We start from the raw sequence: 24,115 nt of genomic DNA, 5'->3' as shown, positions 1-24,115 counted from the left end.
TACTTTGCCGGAAAACAATGTCAACGGCCTCATAAGATCAAGCACCGCTCACATAGCTGCAGTCGAGAGCTCTGCATGTCCCGTCCAACCGAATGTTTTTACAGCATATTCAACTCCTGGTCAGAGCAGGCAGAGAGGGTGGTACTGGCACAGGAGCGGCACCATCTGAGAGTATTATTAGCTGGAGGCGAGTGCCTGAGGTCAGAGCGATGAGTCACTCAGATGAAGAACAATGTGCGCTGAAGACAACTCCCCGCTGCGGCTCGTGTCTGATCGGTGCAGTTGTGAGCGGACTTTTAAAAGTGTTGTTCAATCCGACAGGCGCACACATCACGATGCATTCGGCCTAGGCTAAAAATAATGGGACATGTGTGCCGGTGACTGTTCTCAGCCACGCTCGGCTTTGTTACCTTGTTGCCTTGGTGGTTGAATCGTATCCTGGTGACTCTGGAGTTGCCGGGACTTCTGAAGCAGATGATCTGCTGGGAGTGACCCCACTCGAACATCCGCACACTGCCGTCCTGAGCCCCCGTCAGGTCTGGTCCACGGGAAACAAGAACGTGAAATCAGGTTTTGGCTTTTTCCCCAAATTATGAGTTTAATAATTCATGAAGGAATAATTAAAGCACATGCTTCAGCAAACCTTACATCTTACGATCAGCATTCAAAACACCTCACAAGTGAATCCCCACTGTGCAGATTAACTGAATATACAACAGGCTGTGGGGCTCACTCATCCTTCTCTAAATCAACAGCAGTACCGAGGCCAGAGGAAATAAAATGTTGCCTCTCGCTAAATATCTGCACAGGAGAACCTGCATCAGCTGATGTAATCACCCCCAGAAGCCTCTTCTCTTTTCTCACAGAGAAATCATGATGTCAGGACAGAACATTTCATTTCTCTAATCCACTCACAGACATTTTACTTACAGTAAGGCAGTGTGGGATGGGAGGTCATCCTTCTCACATTATTGATATTTCTCTTGATCATCTGGGAGAAGTGAAGAGGAGGAAGAGGAGGAGGAGATTCTTACTGAACTTCAATATGGCAAACAGTCATATTTTACATTAGGGACACTGTACACTGCTGTTCAACAGTGCAGAGTTACAGAAAGTTGCAGGATCTACAGCCTTTGAACAGGAACTGAATACTACATGTAGCCGGCTGATCCGTAATTTTGTCGTTCAGACATAAAGAGGATTGTGTTATGAGTTTGTTCAGGACCAAAACTGAAAAAGAAACCTGTCTGCTGTATGAGAAAGGAAGCAGAGTTAGACTGTTCTATCATCACATATAGAATAAATTGCCTTAATAGCTCGGTGGATATTTTCAGTCCTGTATTATGACTGGAGGCCAAGAAGGCAGACATCAACGACGATGTCTTCCAACAGTGCTATTTACAATTATCTCTCTTTCCATATCACAGTTCTGCTCGTCATTAACCCCAGAGCTGCAGAATCTGCTTCTACTGGTCTTCTCTCTTTCCATCTCCTTGCTCTCTCTCCCTTCCCTTGCCCACTTCTCTTCTGTAAGCCCTACGAGCCGCAGATCATGGCGCCTTGATAAAGTCACATGACAGATTCAAGATGTCATAGGGTCAACACAAAGCCACCTGGAGTTCTTCAACTTCAGTTAATAAATACAATTATTTTCACATGCAAGTTAAAGTCTGTAAGACTGGATATTTATAGTATATTTTATGTGGTATATAAAAGCATTACAAACGGCCAAAATAGCCCTGGAATCTCAAGGGTTTTTACAACTGAACCAAAGAAGAGAACCCGAGTTGTTTTTCTTTCTCACTGTGGGAACTATTGGGTTTGTCTCTATAACCTTGTAAGGTCTCCACCTCACTCCGTTAAATGTCCTGAGATAATGTAAATTGTGATTTGCTGCTGTACGAATAGAGCTAAGGTGAATTGTATTCTGCTCCAACCTTGAGCAAACTTCCCGACTGAGAAATAATCACGATGCAGAGCGGCTCTCCCTGTCCAGACAGCATATCGAGAGCAATGAGCGAACTGGGTAAATATCAACAAACATGACTCACTGCTGCTCCATTCAAAGACACCGCAACCACCAGAACCGAATCAATCTCCCTCCACACTGCTCTCGCCAAGTTTCACTGCTTTGGAGAAACAGCTTTCACAGACTTTCCATTACAAATAGCAGGGAAAGGCAGAGATCTGGCCTCACAAGCTGTAGCAGTCAACAGCATCATAATGCCTTGGTAAATCAATGAGGACATCTTGTGTTTGCAGCCACGAGGCTTTTAAGCCACTGAGCCCAGACAAAGACAAATTAGCAGCTTTTGTCATTTAATCATCTGCTGGTAAAGAAGTTGAAGCCAAAAGCAACGTGTGTTATATTATTATTATTAAATATTAGCTCTACTGCTGTTAAGTTGCATTCTGCGCTATGGAGGCTATGACAGGAACGACCAATCAGTTAATGGCTGAAACTGTTTAAAATCATTCGTATATGTTCTAGAGAAGAAATAATAAAAAAAATATGATCCAGCATAGACAAGAAACAAGTAGCTCATATTTCATCACTGAAGAGAAGTTGAATGCAAATTAAGAAGCAAGAGAAGTCGCATCATGTTTCATCTTTTCTCCAGTCTACAGCTTCATCGCCATGACCAGCTCCTAGTCCTGGGTGTCCCTCCACCAGACAACTCCTGCTGACTCAGATAACATCATCACACAGGTGTAGAACTCACCATGGCTGCCCCCCGGCCTGTCTGCATACCTCCCAGCCACGGCATGTTGATGGGTGTACCAGGGCTACTGTGGGTGTACGGTGTGGTGCCATGGAGGGCGGCGAAGTCGTCACGTGCATGGATCACCAGGAAGTCATCACCTCCAACACTACACACAGAATATTAATAAGACAAACACTTTCATGACACAACGTCAAAATTCAGGATGTTATTTCAGAACGGATGCAGAGATGTTCAATATAGAAAGACAGCAGGATTTATTTGATTTAATGATTTCAAAATAACCAACTTCAGCTGGTGGTTTCTTGTTTGCAGGACAATAGCTGGTTTGTGCAGTGTGCATGTATTGAGCAATTCAGACTAGAAGAATAACATATCAACAGAAAGCCCCTTTGTTCTGAGATTCTATAACAATCTCTCGAATAGAAGCAGCTACACACACACACAAATACATATAGATTGAGGTGTGCACTCATACATACATGCATGATCACCACCTACACAACCTTGACTGAACCAATCACATTGTCCAATGCCCACACTCTATTTAGCTCTGTTGGGTGAAAAGGTGAGTTGAGGGTGAAAAGGTGAGTTGATGTTAATCATCAAGTATAGTCCACACACACACACACACACCCCTTTCTTACCCTTTGGTTTCGGCATCATCGTCGTCTATCCATGTCATAATTTGTGTGGCCAAGATGGATGACACATCCAGCTCCTGAATGTCATGTGTGGAGGCCATGACTAGACAATTACGATTTGCCTGTGAGAACAGACAGCAACAGGACATTGTGAAAAGGGGAGTGAGGAAGGGAAAACATAGGATGTATTTGCAAAATTGGAAAAGTTAGAAGAACAAGGACGGACTCTTCTTAGTCACAAAAATCCATTTGCTTTTATAAATGCGTGGAGAGGAGGAGGAAGACAGTACCCTTTTTAAATAAAAAGTAGCATTAATTTATAAGCATTGTATTGTCAACCTCTATATCATGAAAACTAAGAACTCAACAACATCAAAAGGGCTAAAATATGGCAAAATTGGTTGTCAAACTGAATTAAGTGTTGAATTTGTGTAAGTGACTATGGCGAGTTTTCCAAGATTCTGTTTGAAAACACACTAGTTTAAAACTTCAAATTCAGACACACATTTTATTTTTTATTTGGTTTACGGCACATTGATTATTACCAACTAGGAAGTACTGCTATCATACACAGCTGAGCTAAAACTGCTTAGAACAGTAATGGTCTCCACTAACTCCTGAGGGATTAACTGGCTCTGCATTGTTCAAGTAGACAAAACTAATATTTCAAAATGTATGCAACAAAGAAACCTACGACCATATGTCTATGCATTTAACATTCTCTCCCAGTAACTAACATAGATTTAATGCAGACACTAACACACAGGCTTCCACAGTAATAACTAAACAATTGGAATCATATACATTAAGATGAATGTGGACATGCTGAGGTGAAAATAGAAAGACCAGTATAGGTTTAACAGACTGTTTTACTGTTTCAGCTCAGGCCTTCATTGGTTTATCTGTGCTGTTCAGTGACATCTGTGTAAAAGAGTTTTACCTTGTTGATGGCAAAGGCTGTGATGATGTCAGATTCTTTGTGGATGATGCGTGCTTTTCCTCCAGGGCTGCCCTGCTCGGACCCAGTCTGCACATACACACATACAACAATAACATCAACATGCATATTCAATGATCCCAGCTGAAACATTGGTAAACATGTCCTGCCTGCAGATACAATTCTCTTCATGCTACAGAACTAATGACCTGACAAGATCCGAGGGAGGGGTTAATCAAAAAAAGTGTCTAAAATTCAAGATAACATAGTGGATGTTATAAAAGAATCAAGCCTCTGGCCGGACTTACTCTTTGTTCTCTACACTATGTAACAGTTTCACTCAATTTTTTTACCTTTAGGAGAAAACATGCGAGGTGCGTCAGACCACACTATTAACCACTGCAGCCAACATGTACTAAGTAGGTTGGCGCCATTAGAAAGCACGAACACAACAACCCCTGAGCAATGAGCACAAGCACACACTGAACCATATAGGTCCTATGGGATGTATGCAGTAGCAGCTAAGTATACTATACTGTGTCTTATCTCTTATATTCTGATGCCAAAATAACTGAAAACGAGACAGCCATCCTTTTAGCAAAAGACTGAATTAAAGTCTTTGCTGTATTATTCAAGAGGAAAAGACCACGTCTTTTTCTGTCAGACGGAATTAAGTAAAACTTGACTTGCAGAAACCTAAATATGGTGGTTTGGCATTTTTGCCGCGAACACACTCAGATTCACTGCGACAGTGCTGGGCTCATTAATCAGAAGCTATTCAGCTTCATAGCTTGTCCTCTGAGTGGGTTAATTAACACTGAGCCAAATGGAGTTACTTTAACATAGCAGCCTGCACAGTAAGAGCCAGAATATTAGAAACCTCTATGAAGCATCAGTGCAGAGTGCAATTTAAGATGTATGGCTCACGTTCACATGAATATTTAGATTGCTAAATGCAAGTTTAATATCAAACATTCATAGTTCATAGCCTTGAAAATACGCAAACTGCAATACTGTCAAGTTCACAATTTGAATGTTTCCAGGATTATATGTGACAGGCCACATTTACTATTCTACTGTGGAAGGTAAATAAACGATGCACGATGTACATGTTCTCTTTAGTATGTGATGTTCAGTTTCAGAAGGTTTAACAACATCTATATAGAGAATGATTCTGTTTCTCAATGTTCTCGTCAGAAGTAAACAGATATCAATGATGAAAACATCACAGATGATTTCATCACTGACAAGTCTGATGTTGCATCACCACTTTTTTATGAGCATGCTGCAAAACCCTCAGATAAAAAATATGCGTTCTTGTTGGGAATGTATTTCATGTTACAAAACCTTTGATTGTATGATTCAGACTGATGATTTTCTGCATTCCAAAATGAGGCAACCTTACATGAGAAATAAAAAGGTGCCAATCCTAATAAAACCAGAAAGTTTTTTTATTTCCCATTATCTAACATGGCAATGTTTTTTACGAGTCATTTTAGTATCAGTGCCAATGCAATGCGTTATTCTGCAGTTTTGCACAATTTAGATATGTATTTATTAAGATAAATAAATAGATACAATAAAATAAGAAGATAGAATAATAAGAAAAGCAATCATGTCAAATGTGGTCTTAAAACAATCACAAACCCATATGTATATTAATGAAGTCAACATTTAAGACAACAAACATTCAAAATGATCAGGAATAATCGTGAACTATTTGTAATTGTTTTCCCCAACTATTAAATTAGAAGTACTGCGAAAGGTTCTGAGGTTCAGCTCGGGTCCATCCCCACTCCAACATCGCTCATTTACAATAATTATCTAATGCAACAGTACCTGAGGGTTTCCTGTCTCCTCCACCACTGAACATTTCATAGTGCCAGTCTGGTCCTCGACCGACTTTAATGATTTAGGGAAGCAGCATGGGGCAGACACATCCACACGTAAACAAACACACACAACACATAACAAACCAGTGACGAACCATGCAAACACACAGAAACTGAATTATTGTAATGTTAATCAAACAGGGTGTAATTATTTGAATTAAATTAAAAGCATCATCATGCAACTGGAGGCAGTAATAATACATGTGTTTGGCATGCGGGACAAAAAAGGCACAATTGTGCCAGCAGAGATGTAAAAGCAATAACACTGCAGTTTGCCTGGGGGGTAAATACAGAGATGTGCTGTAGTATTTAATCATAACAAACAGTTAATGTGTTATTCAGTGTCAATTAATACAATGTGCTAGCTGTGCAACATGGAGACAGTTCATGCAGGGGGGTTGCATGGTGTAAACATGGTGTACCTCGTTGGGGTCCCGTTTTTTGGTGAAGATATTTCTAATGAAGGTCTCCTGCACTTCCTCCTGCTTGACCAGAAACTGCCACAAACGTTTCACCGGCAGCGCTGAATGGTGGTTGGTCCTGGAAAGAATAGAACATCTCCTGCATATTAACATTAATGCTCATTTAATCCGTCAGTTTACTGAAGCAAAACCAAATGTGTTAAAAAATGTTATTTTTGAGTCGAGCCATTGGTGCTGGTCTGGAAAACATTCACAACTGGTGCTTAAGGCGAGATACAGCAAATTCAAATGCACAATGTAGTTCTACCAAGAACGATAAATTCCTACAGTGCATTATATACTTATTACACAACCCCAGAAATATGTGTTAGACAGATACATCTATGACTTAAACAAATACTCAGGTGCAGCTCTCAGTGGTACCTGAATGGGGTGTTGGACGGCTCAAACAAGACCTTGTGTCTGAGCAGAGCCGGGCCGGGTGTGGCAGTCTCATCCTGGAGCTGTGTGGAGATGTATTTGGAAGGAGGCCCTCCAAACAGCTCCAGTCTTTTCTGCAGCACCTGCTCCCAGCGCTGCAGAGTCTTCAGCACAGCGTGACACAGAGGAGAGCCCACAGGCAGATCTGTGTTAAACAGGCGCAGGCAGACACAAGACGGCAATACGATTAGCTCAGACAGGGACTCTCATATACCTCCTGAACATTAGTGCATCAGTGGGTAGGTGGTGTAGTTACCTAATAGATCATATCCTGCCATTGGGTAAAAGGACTTCAGATTGACCAACACCAGCTGAACCATTGACAGCCGCATTAAACACCAACTAAGAGAAGAAGACGTTACAAATCAGATTAACACTTATGAACACAAACACTGTAGATGGGTTCAAAGTTTCTTTAAAAAAGTGTTAGTGAGAGTGTGTAGACAGACATTAACAGCTGAAACGACGTGCTCAGTGCTGGGTCATTACCTGTATGAATTGTGGTTTGAATGCTCTCTCCGCGGTGAGTTGGGGTCAAAGACGTCTTCAAAGTCATCGTCATCCTCGTCTTCATCCTGACTGCCATGGCTTTCCTCAGAGTCGTACTCTATTCTGTTCTCTGACGGTGGCAGCATAGGCTAAATGATGCAAGAGCACAATAACAGAAATTAAGAGGTGGTTAATTAAACTGTTTGCTTAACAAAAAGACAGCCACTCTCTTTATCTTTCATTTAGTGCCAGTCAGCTTTAGTAGATTTCGATTATAACAGCAGATGATCACACTAACAGGTGTATTTGCGTAGTCCTAATAAAATCAAACCACATTTGAATCCTGGTAATGAAACATCATCCTAATGAAAAGCCAATTTACTCAGGCTAAACTCAGAAAGGTAGGAAAAGGAGTTGATAAACTTTTAACTGATGTTTCTTTTCTTTTTTTACCTTGGCAATAAAATAGTCCCAAATGCTGAGCTCTGGAGGAACAAATCTTTCTTTAAAGATGGAGGCAGCCTCTTGTTCCACTACAGGGACATGCCTCGGACTGGATGGTCCCTCCCGCTCTATCCCAGACTCCTCTTTGGATCCACTGCGTGATGTCCGAAGCCTGAATCGTCTGGACTTCCTGTCTGAGCCGCTCGGAGAAGCTAGAGTTCCAAGAAAAAGTTTCACAATATCATACTTATGATTTCAGATGTCATCAAACCTACACACGCCTTTTAAAATCTTATAAGATACATATGCCAGGCTTGAATTATTCTTTTATTTTTTTTATTTTAGACAATTAAATTACCATTAAAATATAAAAACAATACAAACAAACAAAATGTAGTTCAAAATACCTACATAACGTGAGATAAACAGGAGTTACAGTGATATTACATCAGGTTTCCTCTGCCATCCAGAGAGCAGCAGCAAAGAGAGAGAGTGATCGAAACAGCTCCCACACTAATCGGTTAATGGATTTCACTATGACCCACAGCCGGGAACCCAATTAATTTAGCAGGAGTGATTTGATTTAGCTACTGGGTCACTACCAAGAGAAAGACTCCACACACACAGACAACCACTCACTGTCAGACAGAAACCAGAGAAACAATCACCTGGAGGGGGTGTCCTTGTCGGGCTGTACGGTTTCTCCATGACGGGGATCCGGGCACCTCCTCCGAACACTGTTACCCAGAGATTGCCGTTGAGAGGGTGGGCCATGATGCGAAACAACTCGTTGCTGGAGTGAGTGGCCATGCCGTGAACAAACAGACTGAGGTATACGGCAGTCAGGATCTCGCAGAGCAGCACGGCCAAGCCTGGCTGGCTCTCCTCACCTGCTGAGCTCAGCAGACGGATCAGAGAGGCGATACCTGCAGAGAGGGATGAGTAAAGCAGAGCGAGAAGATGGCAGCATCTGTAAAAGCCCTTCAAACGACCAGTTATTTTTAGGAGTTGACCAAAATACTAATCATTGATTAAAACACTAGAATTATCACATAACATAAAAGGCAACATTAAATCTATAACTGACTAATAATCTCGATTTGAAAATACTTTCCAGCAAATACAATCTTTGATATCGTTCAAGTCCTGTTTGGTGAAAAACTAAAATAAGTATTCACCTGTCTTTTGAAATAAGACTTTATTCATGAGAGGATTTTAGCTTTATATTGTTTTGTTATATTCCTATTGTAGCTCAGTGCTACATACAGGACAGGCAAGTTGTTGTTTTGGTTCTCCTGTTTGTCTCTTGGTTGATTTACCTGGCCACTGTGCAGGAGAAGTGTTGGGCTGAACGGACTCGTCCATGCTGACAGCTCTGACCGGCTGTTTCTGAGACAGCAGCACACTCTGGTAAACAATCCCGGTGAAATGGTTCACATGGCTGTTGGAGATTAAACATATGGAAGAAATGGAGCCAGTGGATTCAGTCATACGCAACAAAACAAAACATTTAGGAAATTCTCTCCTGACAAGTGAAATAGAAAAAATAAATGGGGTTAGGTGCTATAAATATATTATGTCTAAAAGTCTTATTTTAAATGTTTTAACTTTGTTCTGAATTCTGGGAAACAACAGTTTCTAAGAAAGAGGCACCAGAGTCAAACTGTTCCATCAAGACATGAAATACTAATGAGCTGCAGCTCCAGTTATCTATTGCCCGTCTATGCTGTTCGGTAAAAGAGAATAAAAGCATCATGATGAAGAACTCTAGTACTTTGATGCTTCACATAGATGTAACTATTGTTTATTTATTAAAAGTCAAACAAATACAACTTAGAATAAACTTAAGAGACGAAAATGCATCAAAATACCATCAGCAACACTCAACCCCTGCAACCTACATCAGGAATTAACCTCTAAAAAATTAACACTCACTCATTCTCTCACTCACTAGCGGGAAAAGTAAAAACAGAAACACAATGTCATCAAACCTCTGCAGCGAAACACCAGGAGAGTTTTTCATAATTACCACAACAAAGAGAGAGTTACATTTCAAAAAGGTTTGCTAATTCAGCCTGAGAGTTCAAGTCCCAGCAGTGTGTGATAGACGGCTGCTTATGTACATGTGTTGAGTAAATAGAGGATAAGATGCAAAACCAGCTGCCCATTTAATCACGTGGCTAAGAGTAGAGTTAGTAGTTTCCTCTATTATGTTTAAAATTCTCCCTCTCTGACACATAATTTAATTTAAACTAGCAGTTTTATCTGTGGTGTCACAGCCTTGTGGCTTTTAAAGTCCCAGCCTGGTCAAGCGTAAGTTAAAAATAATTATGTACAACATCGAGCAATATGGCAGAACCATGATAGGAACCCAGCACAGCTGTATGCCAGATGGGCTTTATTAAAAAAGAAGAAAAAAAATCCCCCACACACAGTTTAATTCCTACTGGGTTGCTGTCAAAGTGATTGGGAGTTGTGGTACATCCTAAATGAACAATGATCCTTCCATCTGCCAGAACCAGAGATCAAATTAAGTATTTAAAATAAGAATTATAAACAGCAGCCTCGCAGCTTTCATAAATTATTTTCAACAAGATCAAAACAGACAAGAGACTGGTATTTATAGTTTGCACACTTCCAAGATGTTTTTCCTTTGCACAAATCACATCGATACAGCGCTGTGTAAAACCAGCATTAAAGCATGTGTTAGGATGATTGTTCATAAAGAAAATCAAAGACATCTTGAAAATGATGGTCTACTTTTGTCATAAATTTGTAGTGTTTGACTTGAACTGTATTAATAAACAACCCTCTCATTACACAAGGACGCTTGGTTACCAGCAGCCATATCCTTCCTCCTTAGTTCTTATTATTCTGCTCCAATAAGCCCAAAAATCCTCCAACACACACAGACACAAACGCAAATGTAACCAGAGGACTCAAATTAACATTATTTTAGTCTGCATTGTGTCCACTAAAATGGCAGCGCTAAGAATAGGGAAATAAGAATCAGATCACTCGCGACAAATAAATAATCCAGTGGCACCGTTAATGGAATCGTGTCAAGGTGAATGTGATGGGAAACGAAAAAGTTCTATCAAAGTTAAGCATCACCATAAGACATATAAAGAATTCAAGAATCCTGCTATGAGAGGAGCTTCCTTGTAGATACCCACGAAGAATTCAAACCTTTCTGAGTCAAGCTGCATAAAAGCTTTTTCCACAGATTTACCAGAGACGTGCAAAGATTTATTCCCATATTACCAGATTATTATTGAGAAATGGATGGCTTGAAAATAGCTCAAGGTTCGTGATGTACGAGTGATGTGATTTATGACTTCAGCAGGAAGCCACTGGATATGGTGCCTTGTGGAAAAGTCCTTGTAACGCGATAGCCAAAAAAGAATAACGAGTGAGAATGAGAGAGATAAAGAGACAGTTACCTGAAGGTGTGTCCGTCACACAGACACTGATATATACAGGCAGACAAGGAAGCAGCCAAGGTGTGCATCACATAGATCTGAAATAACAGCCGTGATCACAGAGAAACACGAATTAGCATAAATCTTTCATAGAGGCAGACTTTCTTCTTCTAAATATATGCAAAACAATGTCACTTGTGGCAACAGACTCTACTGTGCAGTTGCTCTGTCAAGCTTTACAGCATCTTTTAGCTCATTGTTTCACAGCCCACACACCTTACTGCTGTTGTTAACTCACGCACATTACAAATACATATTTAAAATTAATTATTGTTAATTATATTGGTCCTTGTACAAATTTCCAAGTATCACTGCTTTTTTTCTTTAATAATATGTAAATGTATAGGTCCTCTTGTACAAAACATTCTGAAGCAAACTCTTAGCTTTTGGAATCCAAAGAAGAAATAGATAAGTGAAATAGATAAATGTGACCAGAGGCGGGCTCACCTCATTGTTAACCACATCAGGATGTGGAGGTGAGTCGAGTGCATTGATCGTCTGCAAGATGTCATGAGTCAAGTTGGTCAGGTAGACGATGGGATTGGCCACCACTGTCTTCACGTTGGCTGTGCAGGCCATAAGGAGAGGGATAGAGGAGGGCTGGGAACTGGTCGTCACCACTGATTGGGTGGAGTCATCCTGTGGGCAGAGGTCAGAGGGGAAGGGTTTAAAAATCATTAGAGTAGCTCTGTGGGTACAGTAAAAAGTATGTTGATGTTGATCGTGCACAATACATTTTTACGAAAACACAAGACAAAGTATACAATATATATAACCACAGTGAACTTAAACAATGTATGCGACTACAGTCAGCTTTTTCAAATAGTTTTTAGAGTATAGAATAGACAGCCCACAAAGAAACTAGAAGTTTAGGCTGCAGCTTTGAACTTTTGAACTTCTCCTGAGCCATAATAAAGACAGGATGAGCCAACAGCATGATCCCCGTACTTAAGAAAGAACAGGATGTCTCTTAGTAGTGGAGGGGTGGAAAGGTTGAGTCTGTTTATATGTGTGTGGGATTCCTGAACATGATTGAATAACAATACCACAGGCTTATGTTTATTTTTGCCTGATGAATCAAATTCAGTTGTCACTATGCTCCTTAATGAAAGTCATAATTTCCTCGACAACTACAGAGGAATTTGACAACCATGGGATCAGAGTTGAGACAAAATAATATATTCTAAAATCCAGGTAAACACCCAGTGCCTGTTGACTGTGCTAACACTGAAGAGCGCTGTTCCCATGCCGGCTCACTGAGTTGTTTACTTCCTAAATTTGATTCAACCTTTTAATAGTCAGCCTAAGGCAGGTCCTCCCTCAGGAACTCAGAGTCAGGACAACCTGTCAAACCGTTGCTGGAGGTGTGCTGACATTTGCCAATGAACGATAAGTAGGTTTATGTGTGTGTGTGTGTCCTGGGAATCTGTTTGCATTAACCAAAGATGATTCCTTCGTATTTCCTCCTCATCTGCTCAGTCTCCCTTTCCTGCTCAATAACATCACATTTAGTTTGTACTAAGATCAAGCTTTTTTCCTTTGCTACCACTTGACTGTGATGATGGACTTTTGGTTGCAAACGTATACTAATGCCATCAGAAGTATCTGAAATGTAAGACCTTGAAATAGGGTAAAAACAGCCACAATCAATAATTCATTATTTTTTCTCACTTCACTGATTAAGAAGTGCTTGCTCCAAACCCCCTTAAAAACCAACGCCATATATTTTATACTCAGGTAAGAAAAACAGAAATCAAGCAAAGTATTTATGAAACTGTAATCAGCAAACACTTGCTGCTTATTTTACTTTCATCACATACCGGATAGACTAGCAAGCAATCAATTATTTGCATAGTCAAGTCATAATTTATTCCTGCCCTTGACATGCTGTTGATATACAATCTTTTTCCAAATTGGGAAGAATAAAGTACATAAATCTATTTATCTACTCAATACAAATGTAAAGACAATAATCAAAATAAACTGCAGCACAAGTCAAATTACTACTGCTAAAAATCATTATTTAATATTTTCTATTCAACAAATTGTCAACCAAGAACCAAGAGATATATTGAATTGTTTGATCACTATCATCAGCAACAGCAAAATAAAATCAGATGCAATAGTTGCACAGAGGGGGGGAATAGCGACAGATCCAGACTAATTTGGATGCCACATAAAAGACCTGTCATGTTCTGTTTGTCAGAAGCTTTTAGTGTTGGCCTGTGTGTGTTTTCGTCACCTGGTGAGACTCCTGAAGAAGCAATATGAGCTCCATGCGTACAGAAGCCAGTCCTCCGCCATGGGAGCCATGTAAGCTGCAGTAGCTAAGAAACATCCTCAGTAAGGGCTGGTTACTCTGCAGCCAGTGTCTCCTGCTCCTCTGGCTGTCACCACGAGGGCTCCCAGGCTGGAAAAACATTTTGACTGTATTAGGTTTACTATTGACAAAACAATCAAGATCCCTGTTAATGTGCAGATGTTATCCGACTGCCTCAGATAAAAGCCCCACAAAACAAAATAAAGCAGGAACAAAAATACACATTAATCTACACTGACAACAATACATCTCTTTTAAATGTAATTATGAATTGTTATGAAAAGGTTTGCTGCTGAAACTGAATCAACAGTAGAAAAAGAAAGAGAAATTGAGTTTTTGTAACCCATAAAATACAGAGGTCTGACAGTCGGAGAGATCGAATGAAGACTGGTGCAGCAAACTCTTCAATTAAACCCCTGTTTCCCCAAACATGACAAAATCTGCTCTTGTTTTAACTTTCTAATACAGGAAGTGTTGCAATGATTTCTCTTCGCGCATTAACATCTCAAAAATCTATAAATCTGTACATACTTGTTCCTCCTCCTCCGCCGACCCAGAAACACAGGCATCACCCTGGGCAGACAGCTCTGGCAGGCAGGGCTTGTAGCTGCAGCAACGCTGAAGAGCCACCACCTGGGGAAAACAGAATTGTTATCCTGAAATCAATTTATCAAGAAGGAATTTATCATCCATGCATGGCAGCGAAAGCAAAACATTTCACCAAAACGTCAAGCTGCTTCCACAGGAGAAGGTAAACAACTCGATAAGAGGAAACCACAGGGGTTATTAACGCACAATGATAGAAAACCAGTGAACATGAAGACGGCAGAGATGTGGGAGTTTTGCAAGTTATGAAAGTTTTGCAGCCAGGATTCAGTTTCACAGATGGATATTTATTTATGTGACCTTTAAGTCTGTAAATATTAAAATGCTGCTTTAAATTACCTCTCTTTCTAACCACTGGTAGAGCTGGTAACGCAGCTTCCCCCCATCGACTTCGTACCCCGTCGACAGCGTCCGCAGCTCATTGGTCATAATCTTCAAGCAGGCAGTAAACTTCAGCTGAGCCACCAAGATGTCATCAGATGGCGCCAGGAAGTCAATGCTGGCCTCACTGTCCTCTCCGATCACCGTCTCCATTAGCGGTGACATGACGTCCTGTGGGTCCTGGAACACACTGCTGATGTCTGCGATTGTACCGGTGTTAGCATTTTTAATATCCTCTTCGTCCTCATCCTCTTCTTCATCATCTTTGTCGCTGTCCCACTTCAGCTCCAGGGCGTCCCCTGGTAGTGTCAGTGATGGCTGGCTCCAATCAAAACTCAACACCGAACCTGATTTACTGTTGGACAAGCTGTTCCCATCCGACTCGTAGCCATTCAGAGACGGCTGGGACCAGTCTGATGCTTGGCCATCTTTACTCCCGGCACTGAGCTCAGCGTTGATTCCTGTATCCTCCTGATTCAGGAGTTTGGAATGCTTGTGGACTTTGGGCATCTTAGAGAGGACTTCAAGTGCAAGCATGGGGCAGCCAGCTTGTAAATGTGCATATGCAGCAGTGAAGAACAGTCTTCTCTCCTCCAGGCTAATGGAGTCAGCCCGGCGACCCTCAGCAGTCAGGCCAACTTTAGCCTTGTCTGACGAGCCAAAATGGCGGCGAAGGAGGAGTGGGTGCGTGCGGAGGTAGGTGTAAAAGTTGAAAACTTCAGGGTTGCATGTAGCCACAGAAGAGGAACCTGTGAAAGATTGTTTTTTGTAATGAGTTAGAATTGGAAAATATCTGCCATCTTTACTGCTTTTACTAGAGTCTATGAGAACAAGATCAATTATATAACCAGGTCCTGAAATGTCTGCTGTCTGACTGAAAGTGTGTTGCAGCTTTGTGAGGATCAAAAAAGTGATGCATTAAGTTCACCAAGTTGTTCATGCGACCCTGTCAAAGGACCAAACAACTCATCGTGACCACAGGGTAAAGAAAGCATACCCTGTCTAACAGAAGAAGCATTTTCAAACCAGTGTTTGGTTTCTCTGTAAGCACATTAGCTGTGGTTTGGGGACGTCATTTATGAGACACATGTAGCAGAGGGATGTTAATCTGGGACTGGTTTGGCTCTTAAGTCAAAATAAGGTTCATATTAAGTTCAGTTCTTCATCTATTCTTCAGGCAAGCCTCACATATTTTCTTCAATTAAGTGGCCATCAGTGTCCAGTAGGGTGCAATTACTTATTTCATGAACTTAAAAGGACCAAAAATAACTGCACAGCGGAGGCGTTTAGTGAAAGCAGAGGATTCAACCTCAGTGTCAAATTACAGTCTGAGGTCACTCCCACTGGATTTTAACTAATTAAAAGAAGGTTTTAGCAAACGTTTATAAATTATATCCTGAAAGTATTTCTTTAAACTACTAATATCTATCAAATAAGTGTTGCTACGCATCACAAATGTTAAATACTATTTAAAAAATGCATTGGCAATGAAAGCAGTCTTTCTTTTAACTTTTGATTACTAATAATCTGAAGTATACAATCATAGGGTGGTGTGCTAGGTTCAAGTACACAAGTTGTGTAATAGTAAACTGTGGATTATTAATTATAAACATAAATGTTTTTGTGGAATGCAGTTACAAATTGTACTTTTCCAATTCCCCCTTTGCACATATGTAAATAAAAACAGATTCCCTGCAGACCTACCAGTGACACATTTGCTCTCAGTGGACCCAGAGCTGTTGCTGTTGGCAGGCTGCTCAATTAAGGTGTCCAAGGCTCTGCTGTAGTCCTCCAGGACCCAGTGAGCCATGCTCCGCAGGAACGGGTCCTGGTGGCCTGGAATCTAAAATATACAGAGATTTGAAATGTCTCACTCTGGTTTCTGCATCTTATTATCAATCAAACAAGGCTGGGTTGTTTGATGCAATGTGGATGCTGTTACATCCCTAAGGTGTAGGTACCTGTTTGTCGTGACCCAGAACGTGTCTTTGCAGGATCTTTTTGTAGGTGGATGACGTCTCAAACTCAGACTCATACAATCTTGAGATCACCAGAGCCAGCTGCAAGTCCTGCAATTTCTCTATACACACCTGGCGGAGGAATAAGTAAAGCACAGTCAGTCATCATTTGAAAATGGGTCTGAGCTATTGTCAAAAGACTGAATAGCTGAGACAAGACATAAGCTGACAAATTAAACATTATCTGGATACAGAGTAAAGTAGTGGAGCTTAACGATCCGCTGAATTTATTGCTTTCTTATCCATTTATTTTTATTGAACTTTATTGAATAAAATAAATTAAACTCTGCTCGAAGAGAAGAGTTAGTGGGCGTGTCTGAATTGTTCTCTTCACTTGTGACTGTTAAATTGTGAGGTGCATTTCAATGAGACTACCTCCCAGCCAGAGAGACTAAACAAAGTCAATGATAGCCCATTGCCCGGGTAATGCTCATTTCCATAAAGCGCTTAGAGAAGCTCCAGTTACCCACGCTGATGAAATAATGTGACTCATTGCTTCAGGGATTTTCTAAACAGAAGTAACCTTGATTTATAAAAGGTCAAGTACAGGAGATGACCAGAAGCTGCCCTTATGATTTGCGAGTAAAAAGATGAGAACCATGCGCTTAATTAGTGGTGACACCACAGGGAATAAATTAACTATTATAATAATAATAATAAGGATCCACTGGCCACACGATCTGTTTATGTGAATCTGGTGTTTCTGCTATATCAAGCACTTCCTGCATGAATATGACTTGTCTTATTCTGAGAGCAAGGTCTCTGAGGTTTAGCCGGCTAGAAAGTGACAATTGCAGCTGAAGGAACATGGGCTTCTTGCAAACATCATGTCATGTCTATTTTCCACTTGCCTCAACAGCATCCTTCAGGGAGCCAGCTAGAAGAAAGAATGCTGCAGAATGCTGGAAGCGCTGCTTTCCCAATAGTGAAAAGGCATTTTTCAATGCTGCTTTTCTCCACCGGTCCTCGGTGAAGTTGTTGCGGAAAAATTCTGTCATTTTGGCATTGTTCTGAGACCTGGAGAGAACGTAGTTATGGATTGAAACCTGCTGTCATACACCTTCAGTTATCAGACAAAGGGAAACTATTTTGATGACGGTATGTGCATTTGGTTTTTCAATGTGAAACATACTGTCACTTCTGCCTACCTGTACAATCCCCAGACCACTGCCTTCTTTTTCATTGCGAGGTAAAACATAGCTGCATCCAGTGGATCGTTGCTCCTCAGGAAAGAAGCCTTGGCAACCTGACAAAACAAAGAAGAAAATATACATTCAGCTCACGCCTCCTCAGTATGCAGCAGTCTTATCCACAGAAAAAAGTTTTTGCTTTGTGGATCAAACTCAGGGAGAAGCTTATGTTCCATTTTAATGCTGCATTCTAAACCGACCTCGAGAGAATGTCATTTTTACCCTAACTGACAACAATTCATTTATAATGAAACCCTCAGTAGATAGTGTCAACACTCTAAATTATTCTGTGCACGTTTCTTAGAGAAAAATAAGAAAATCCTTAATAAACTTTGTTTGATCAATATGTTGCTTAGAGTCAGAGCAGCTGTTAAAACAGTATTCTGTTCACTAATGAATAGGACAAAGAAAAATTAAATATATTAATCAAAATAGTAGAGATTAAGTTAAGAGTGAATATGAATGCAAAGTGAATGTGTGAGTTCAGAGAGGAGCTGGCCTTCTAATGTCCTACACACCTCTATATGTTCTCTGAATTACTACTAGCTGTACAACCTGTTAAATTTTTACTTCGTACATATCAATCTTATTTTATCTGAATTGGCAACAGTTCACTGCTTAAGATGAAGCACTGGCTCCTTAATTGAATATGAAAATTGATTAATGACATGAGCCGCCTCACCTTCTCAATACACCTGCGTAGCTTGTTGGTGCTGCGCAGCCACCAGCCCACACCCATGGAGCGGAGCTCAGGCCAGGTGGTCTCCCCCTTCTGTAGGGCAGGGAGCATGTTCATCAGCTCCTCCTCAGCTTCAGAGTGGAAGGCCCAGGCATAGTGACACGTTGACAGGCCTGTAGATAGTAGAAAGGCACATGTGGAAAATGGGGAAAGTTTGTATTTTGAAGGGAGAATCCACATTGTTGATGTACAGTAAATACAGAGGCACAGTTGGATCCCTATATTCAAAGCATTCAGTAGACACAGATTAAGAACCTTGCTCAATGAGATTCTTAAGTATGATAATTGGCTATGGCTTTTTCACATCTTTCATTAAAACCTCAAAAACTCAAGTTCGATATTTGTCCCTTCGATGCGTCTCGGGCATTAGAGTTAATACCCGAAAATGTGTACTATGATTTGATTGAAGGAGTGCAGGTCACACTCAGCAGCAATCTGGACGATTAGTAAGAAAAGTCTTCTGATCATACAGTATCAAAAATCCCATCAGCTATTGGATGACCCCAATGAAAACAGTTTCTCCCCAGTCTCTCTACCTTGCCGTAGCAGCTGTGCTCGGTGCGCTGGAGGCAGGGAGGTAGAGAGGAAGGTGTGCAGTCTAACGGCCAGCAAGAACTTCAGACCACACTCATCCAGTGTCTCTCCACCTGGTAAATCAACAACAGACAGTTAATTGATTTACAATTGTATTACCTTTTGTGTAATGAAATGGAGAACATGTCCTTGTAGGACCTTCATGCCAACTTTATTTCCCTGCAGTACCTTTGCTTTTGCCCTGGCTGCCCTTGAGGTCTGTGCTTGTGCTAGCAATTGTGTCGGCCAACGCCATGAGAGACATCTGCTCCATACAAGTTAATCCTGGCAAACTGGAGTGAAGGAGGTGGCTGGACAGAACCTGGGCATGTTCTGGACCAAAGTATGTGGGACTGTACTGAGACAGGTCAATAACCTACAGACAGGAACAGGACAGAGGACAGTCTCTAAAATTAAATGTATAGTATTTCTAACTTAATACACAACACATAATACAGAAGCAGAAAATAATGATAAAAGAAGGAGAGGCAGAAGATTTTAACTGGTCTATAATTTCAAGGCACCAATATATCATTCACTGAAACCAAGCAGAAGCAAACAGAAACTGACCTTGTTTCCAGTTTCCTCTTCATCGTTGTCCAGAGGATCCACGTCCGCTATGCTCGGTGTATGGAAGAGCTCATCGTAAGCATCTGTGTGACTGGAACCGTGCCCACTATCTCCACTCACACTGCTCACTGTATCTGTAAGGAGGCACAAGGCAGAGCTAAATTGTATAAGACGTGTAATTCATAAAACACCTGAGGAAAAATACCCTCCTGCTGGCGAGACAGCAGATCAAATTAAATACAACAGAGCAGATTATTGTATTATTGTATACATGTTTCAGCTTTAATACTTGTAACTTAATATCCCCGGAGACAAGATGAGAGAAAACAAGAGGATGAAACACTAGGATGGTCTCTCAATCCTTCCCATCCTAGCTACTTAGTATAATTCTCAATCCACGTTTTGTATACCCACCAGTTTTTCGTGACGTATCCTCATCAGCTGCTAGAAGGGCGTACAGAGGCAGGGGAGGGATGGAGCTTATCTCTGTGTAGTCAGGGGCAGAGTTCTCTGTGATATTGAACATCTTTGGATCCCTGGCTGTGCTTCCACTGGCACCAATAGTTCGAGAGCGCACACGTCTCTCTGGATGGGCGGTGCTGTCTTTAAGTGGCACAATTTCTCCAGCAATGCATTTCACAAGGTGAGAGAGGATGGCTTTGGCGCGATGAACCTGAAGACAGGCAAATTATGTTACACGTATTAAATAAAATACATTGATTTGCTTTGTAAAGAAACCTCAACAAATTGGTAAGCTTCTGGTAAATTCCATTATTTTTAAATGTAAAGAAAAAAATCTAATATACAGTCAATAAAAACAGTTAGAATTTGAGTATTTGTTTTTTTACTTACTTTCCCAAGATCCATGAGCTCCAGTAATTGCACAGGATGGTATTGGGGCAGAGTGGGAAAGAGTTGATGAGCTGCTTCAAAAAGACCAGAATCTTCCATCTCTACAGGCAGGTCGTAGGCCGTCCTCTTCCCGCTGAGTTTCTGAGCCAGACTCATCATCGACCTGGTCAAGGCCTTTTTGGGAGGAGCTAGTGAAGACGCTGAAGCACCAGGACTGAGTACCTCCTCCTGGCTCTGTCTGACAGCTGAGATAATGGAGGAGACACTGCTGCTGATGTCGTTGTCTTGGTTAATGACAGCACTGGGTCTTGGTGGCGTTGGCGGCTGCCACTGGGAGTAGACGTGCATCTCACAGTCCATCCCTACAACTAGGATGCCGTCTCGTACCCAGGAGAGGGAGACCGGGATGGGTAATGAGCCTTCAACCGAGGAGACCAGATCGACTGATCGAAGCAGAACTAGACGAGACAAGCTCTGTTCTCTACTCGCTTCAGACGACAGACCCAGTTCTGGAGGTTTCCCAGAAAGACGGCCGTACATATAAATCTTGGTCCCAATACCAACAGTCAGGACATGTGACCCATCCTCTTGGGACACCCAGTCCAAATGAACAAGGCTCTTACTAGTGGAACCAAGACAGTTGTCATTAGGTAAAGAGAAGTCCATTTTAGTTGTAACACTTACAGGTGTGAGATCTGCGCTGTCCAGGACGATGGTCTGATCGAGAATCCACTGTGAACCACCGGTGGACTCACACTGGAAGATGCTGATGTGTACCAAAGGTTCTCTAATGTTTACTATGTTGGGGCTGGGGGTGGGATTAGAGCTACGCTGTACAGTCAGAGTTGGGGTCAGGTGTGTGCTATAGGGAGAGGACGCCAGGGTAGGAGGAGACGTCAACAGTCCATTAGAGTTCAGATGAAGTGTTGAATTCAAAGATGTGTTTGGCGTCTGCCTGTAGGCAACTGCAATCCGTCCTGTGTGACAGCAGCTGACCTCTATGGGGCGACCTGGCACACTTACTGTGCTGCTGTTGGGAAACCTGTCCTCTAGCAGGAGCTGCCACTCCTCCCACTGGTACAACAAGGCGTCCATACTGGAGGGTCCTGCCGCCACAACATTACACCTCCAGAAGCGCACCTTACCATCAGAACAGGAAGTAGCAAGGAGATAAGGCACACGGCCAGCTGGCAGAGAACAGGATGCACTCAAGTGACCTAGGAGGAAAGTTGATAATAAAATATTAGCCAAAGAAGTTTTTCTTAACATCTTAAGTTAAAGAATGTGATATCTTTTCAGATTTAGAACTCTGGCAATTTGACAACCTTTGAATTGGCAATTTCTGTTCGGGGTCATTAAATGCTGTTCTGTGAATTCTCCTGCGTCTTGGATCTTTTTATCATTTGCATTATGTATGATCTCATTATCGCTCACCTGCGGAGGGTGTAACACTGATGGCTTCTACACCTTCTGGAAGAGCCATCTCTTGGCTGTAAAGTCTCTGCGTTGTGAGGATGAGGCGACAAGCACTCTGCAGACTGGAAGTGCAGGTTTTACTCTTCTGGGCTACTGGAGAACTGAACGTGTCAAAGTCAAACTGGGATGTGTTCATGGGAGAAGCTGAGGTGGCATCTTTCTCCGTCTTGGTCTCCTCTGGGACGACACAAACAGAAAGAGGCCTGTAAGTATACTGCCATTACAGTTTAATTAATTAATTTACAGAATATTCTCAAAAGATTGTCCACAACTTCCTAGGATCCTCAAAAGTTATTATTTCTACATATTCAATAGAAAATGACATTTTATAACATATTATTATATATATTTAATGCTCACTAGCAGAAATCATAATACTGTCTGGGAGCTTCAAGTATTTGTCCCTTTCTCAGGATTAAAGTTGTTTTTTGGAGCTGTCATTCATGTATTTCATTAGCTATTAAACAAGGTGATAGATAAAATAGGGCCTGTCCTTAAGCAATTGTGAATTAAAATGTCATATCAAAGTACCCACCCATGGTGATTGGTCGAGCAACAAGATGGAGATGCCACATGTGGAGGAGGGAACGACCTGTCGGAGTTAATTCGACCACCACCAGGAAAAAACGTGCCGAGAAGGTTGGCTCACCGGAGGCTGCAGAGCAAAAACACACAGACACACAGAGAATAATAATGAAGTTTGAAAGGTGGCATAAATCAAACTTCTGAGCTAGCAAAAGATAATTTATCTGTACCAGTGCGAGGAGAATCAGGATTGTCCTGTGTGCTCTCTGTTCTCTCACTGCCAAGGATCAGATCCTCTTCAAAAACATGCAGGAGCTGCGTCTCCTTTCCCTGCTTTAGAGAACAACACAAAATGCTATCAAACTGTAACAGATGCAGACACTGAACAAAACGCTTTATCGACTGGGGTACAAATATACAAAACACATTAACACTGACAGGAGTTGTGTCAAAGCTACATAAACACATTCACAAGCTGCCTGAGGTGAAGAGGAAGGATTTGCTCTGCACCCGTTTAGACCTTTCGAAGAGACCCTGAACTCTACCACACAACGGTTCTTATACAAATGCTCCAGATTCCGTCTTTGGCCTTTAAATTTAGTTCAGTAAAGGTTTTATTTCAGGGGTAAAGTTCCAGTTCATATCTTAAATATCAAAGATGTCTACAAACAAAAAGCAAATGTTTTAGAATACGCTCCATTTACTTGGGTTTTATTTATACTTACAAAGTCAGTAATGGCGTCCAGCTCTATTATACAGCCTGGTTTTGCTGTGGATTGCTGACTGATCATGTTGAACACCTCCCCAACATTTTTCTGAAGAGGAAAGGACATTAACATTTTTAGACTAGCATTACATAGTTGAAACATACAATTACTTTACCAAACGTATAGTCTAAATTAAAAAAATGTATCTTAGATGCAATAGATAGATAGTGATTTGTTTTGGTTGATAAAGGCTTAATATCAAATGTCACTTTTGCTGAATTAAACACTGCTGTAGTAGGTCAGAGAGATCCCTGACATACCATTCGTCTTAATTATCACGTTATTTGATGTCATTTTTCTACCAAGTCATCCAAGGCTGACACTAATTAGGAGGCAAGACTGCAAATTCATAGCTTCTTCTTAAATCACTTAATAACAGTTGAAGGTACTAATACATTGGAGGACTTACTGAGATCTCAGGGTTGGAGAGTTCACCCAGGAGTTTCTTGGCTTCGATAACAGCCTGATACAGCCTGAGTGAGTGGCCGTCACTGGCCACAAAGCAGGCGCTGGGCGAGTTACAGTATACACCTAAAGAGGGAAATGAAATGAAGACAGTTAAAGAAAAAACTGTGTGACAGTGGG

The 24,115-nt window shown here is 41.3% G+C and overlaps 1 protein-coding gene across 4 annotated transcripts in view; it reads right to left on the bottom strand.

The window, feature by feature from the left end:
- LOC128438997 (dmX-like protein 1) overlaps positions 1-24,115 on the bottom strand; it is a 47,082-nt gene that overhangs the window by 7,469 nt on the left and 15,498 nt on the right. For 2 of the 4 annotated variants that reach the window (XM_053421796.1, XM_053421798.1), the window contains exons 14-46: positions 23,940-24,061; positions 23,489-23,578; positions 22,994-23,096; positions 22,774-22,893; positions 22,197-22,415; positions 20,763-21,979; positions 20,325-20,583; positions 19,911-20,044; positions 19,530-19,716; positions 19,304-19,414; positions 18,711-18,880; positions 17,987-18,084; positions 17,690-17,855; positions 16,782-16,910; positions 16,525-16,663; positions 14,779-15,569; positions 14,365-14,466; positions 13,756-13,923; positions 11,961-12,152; positions 11,475-11,551; positions 9,351-9,472; positions 8,700-8,957; positions 8,041-8,243; positions 7,588-7,736; positions 7,355-7,440; positions 7,042-7,243; positions 6,619-6,736; positions 6,144-6,206; positions 4,308-4,394; positions 3,371-3,489; positions 2,724-2,871; positions 931-991; positions 411-538 (exon numbers count right to left, since the gene is read on the bottom strand). In XM_053421796.1, the coding sequence (XP_053277771.1) occupies positions 411-538; positions 931-991; positions 2,724-2,871; positions 3,371-3,489; positions 4,308-4,394; positions 6,144-6,206; positions 6,619-6,736; positions 7,042-7,243; positions 7,355-7,440; positions 7,588-7,736; positions 8,041-8,243; positions 8,700-8,957; positions 9,351-9,472; positions 11,475-11,551; positions 11,961-12,152; positions 13,756-13,923; positions 14,365-14,466; positions 14,779-15,569; positions 16,525-16,663; positions 16,782-16,910; positions 17,690-17,855; positions 17,987-18,084; positions 18,711-18,880; positions 19,304-19,414; positions 19,530-19,716; positions 19,911-20,044; positions 20,325-20,583; positions 20,763-21,979; positions 22,197-22,415; positions 22,774-22,893; positions 22,994-23,096; positions 23,489-23,578; positions 23,940-24,061 (6,338 nt within the window). The remainder of the gene's footprint in view (positions 1-410; positions 539-930; positions 992-2,723; positions 2,872-3,370; positions 3,490-4,307; positions 4,395-6,143; positions 6,207-6,618; positions 6,737-7,041; positions 7,244-7,354; positions 7,441-7,587; positions 7,737-8,040; positions 8,244-8,699; positions 8,958-9,350; positions 9,473-11,474; positions 11,552-11,960; positions 12,153-13,755; positions 13,924-14,364; positions 14,467-14,778; positions 15,570-16,524; positions 16,664-16,781; positions 16,911-17,689; positions 17,856-17,986; positions 18,085-18,710; positions 18,881-19,303; positions 19,415-19,529; positions 19,717-19,910; positions 20,045-20,324; positions 20,584-20,762; positions 21,980-22,196; positions 22,416-22,773; positions 22,894-22,993; positions 23,097-23,488; positions 23,579-23,939; positions 24,062-24,115) is intronic. The other 2 variants (XM_053421797.1, XM_053421799.1) reach the window with 2 other exon arrangements.

Source organism: Pleuronectes platessa, chromosome 4, assembly GCF_947347685.1.
Source record: "Pleuronectes platessa chromosome 4, fPlePla1.1, whole genome shotgun sequence".
Taxonomy (NCBI): domain Eukaryota; kingdom Metazoa; phylum Chordata; class Actinopteri; order Pleuronectiformes; family Pleuronectidae; genus Pleuronectes; species Pleuronectes platessa.
The sequence above is the reverse complement of the archived record's forward strand: the minus strand, read 5'-3'. Positions and strand labels throughout refer to the sequence as shown.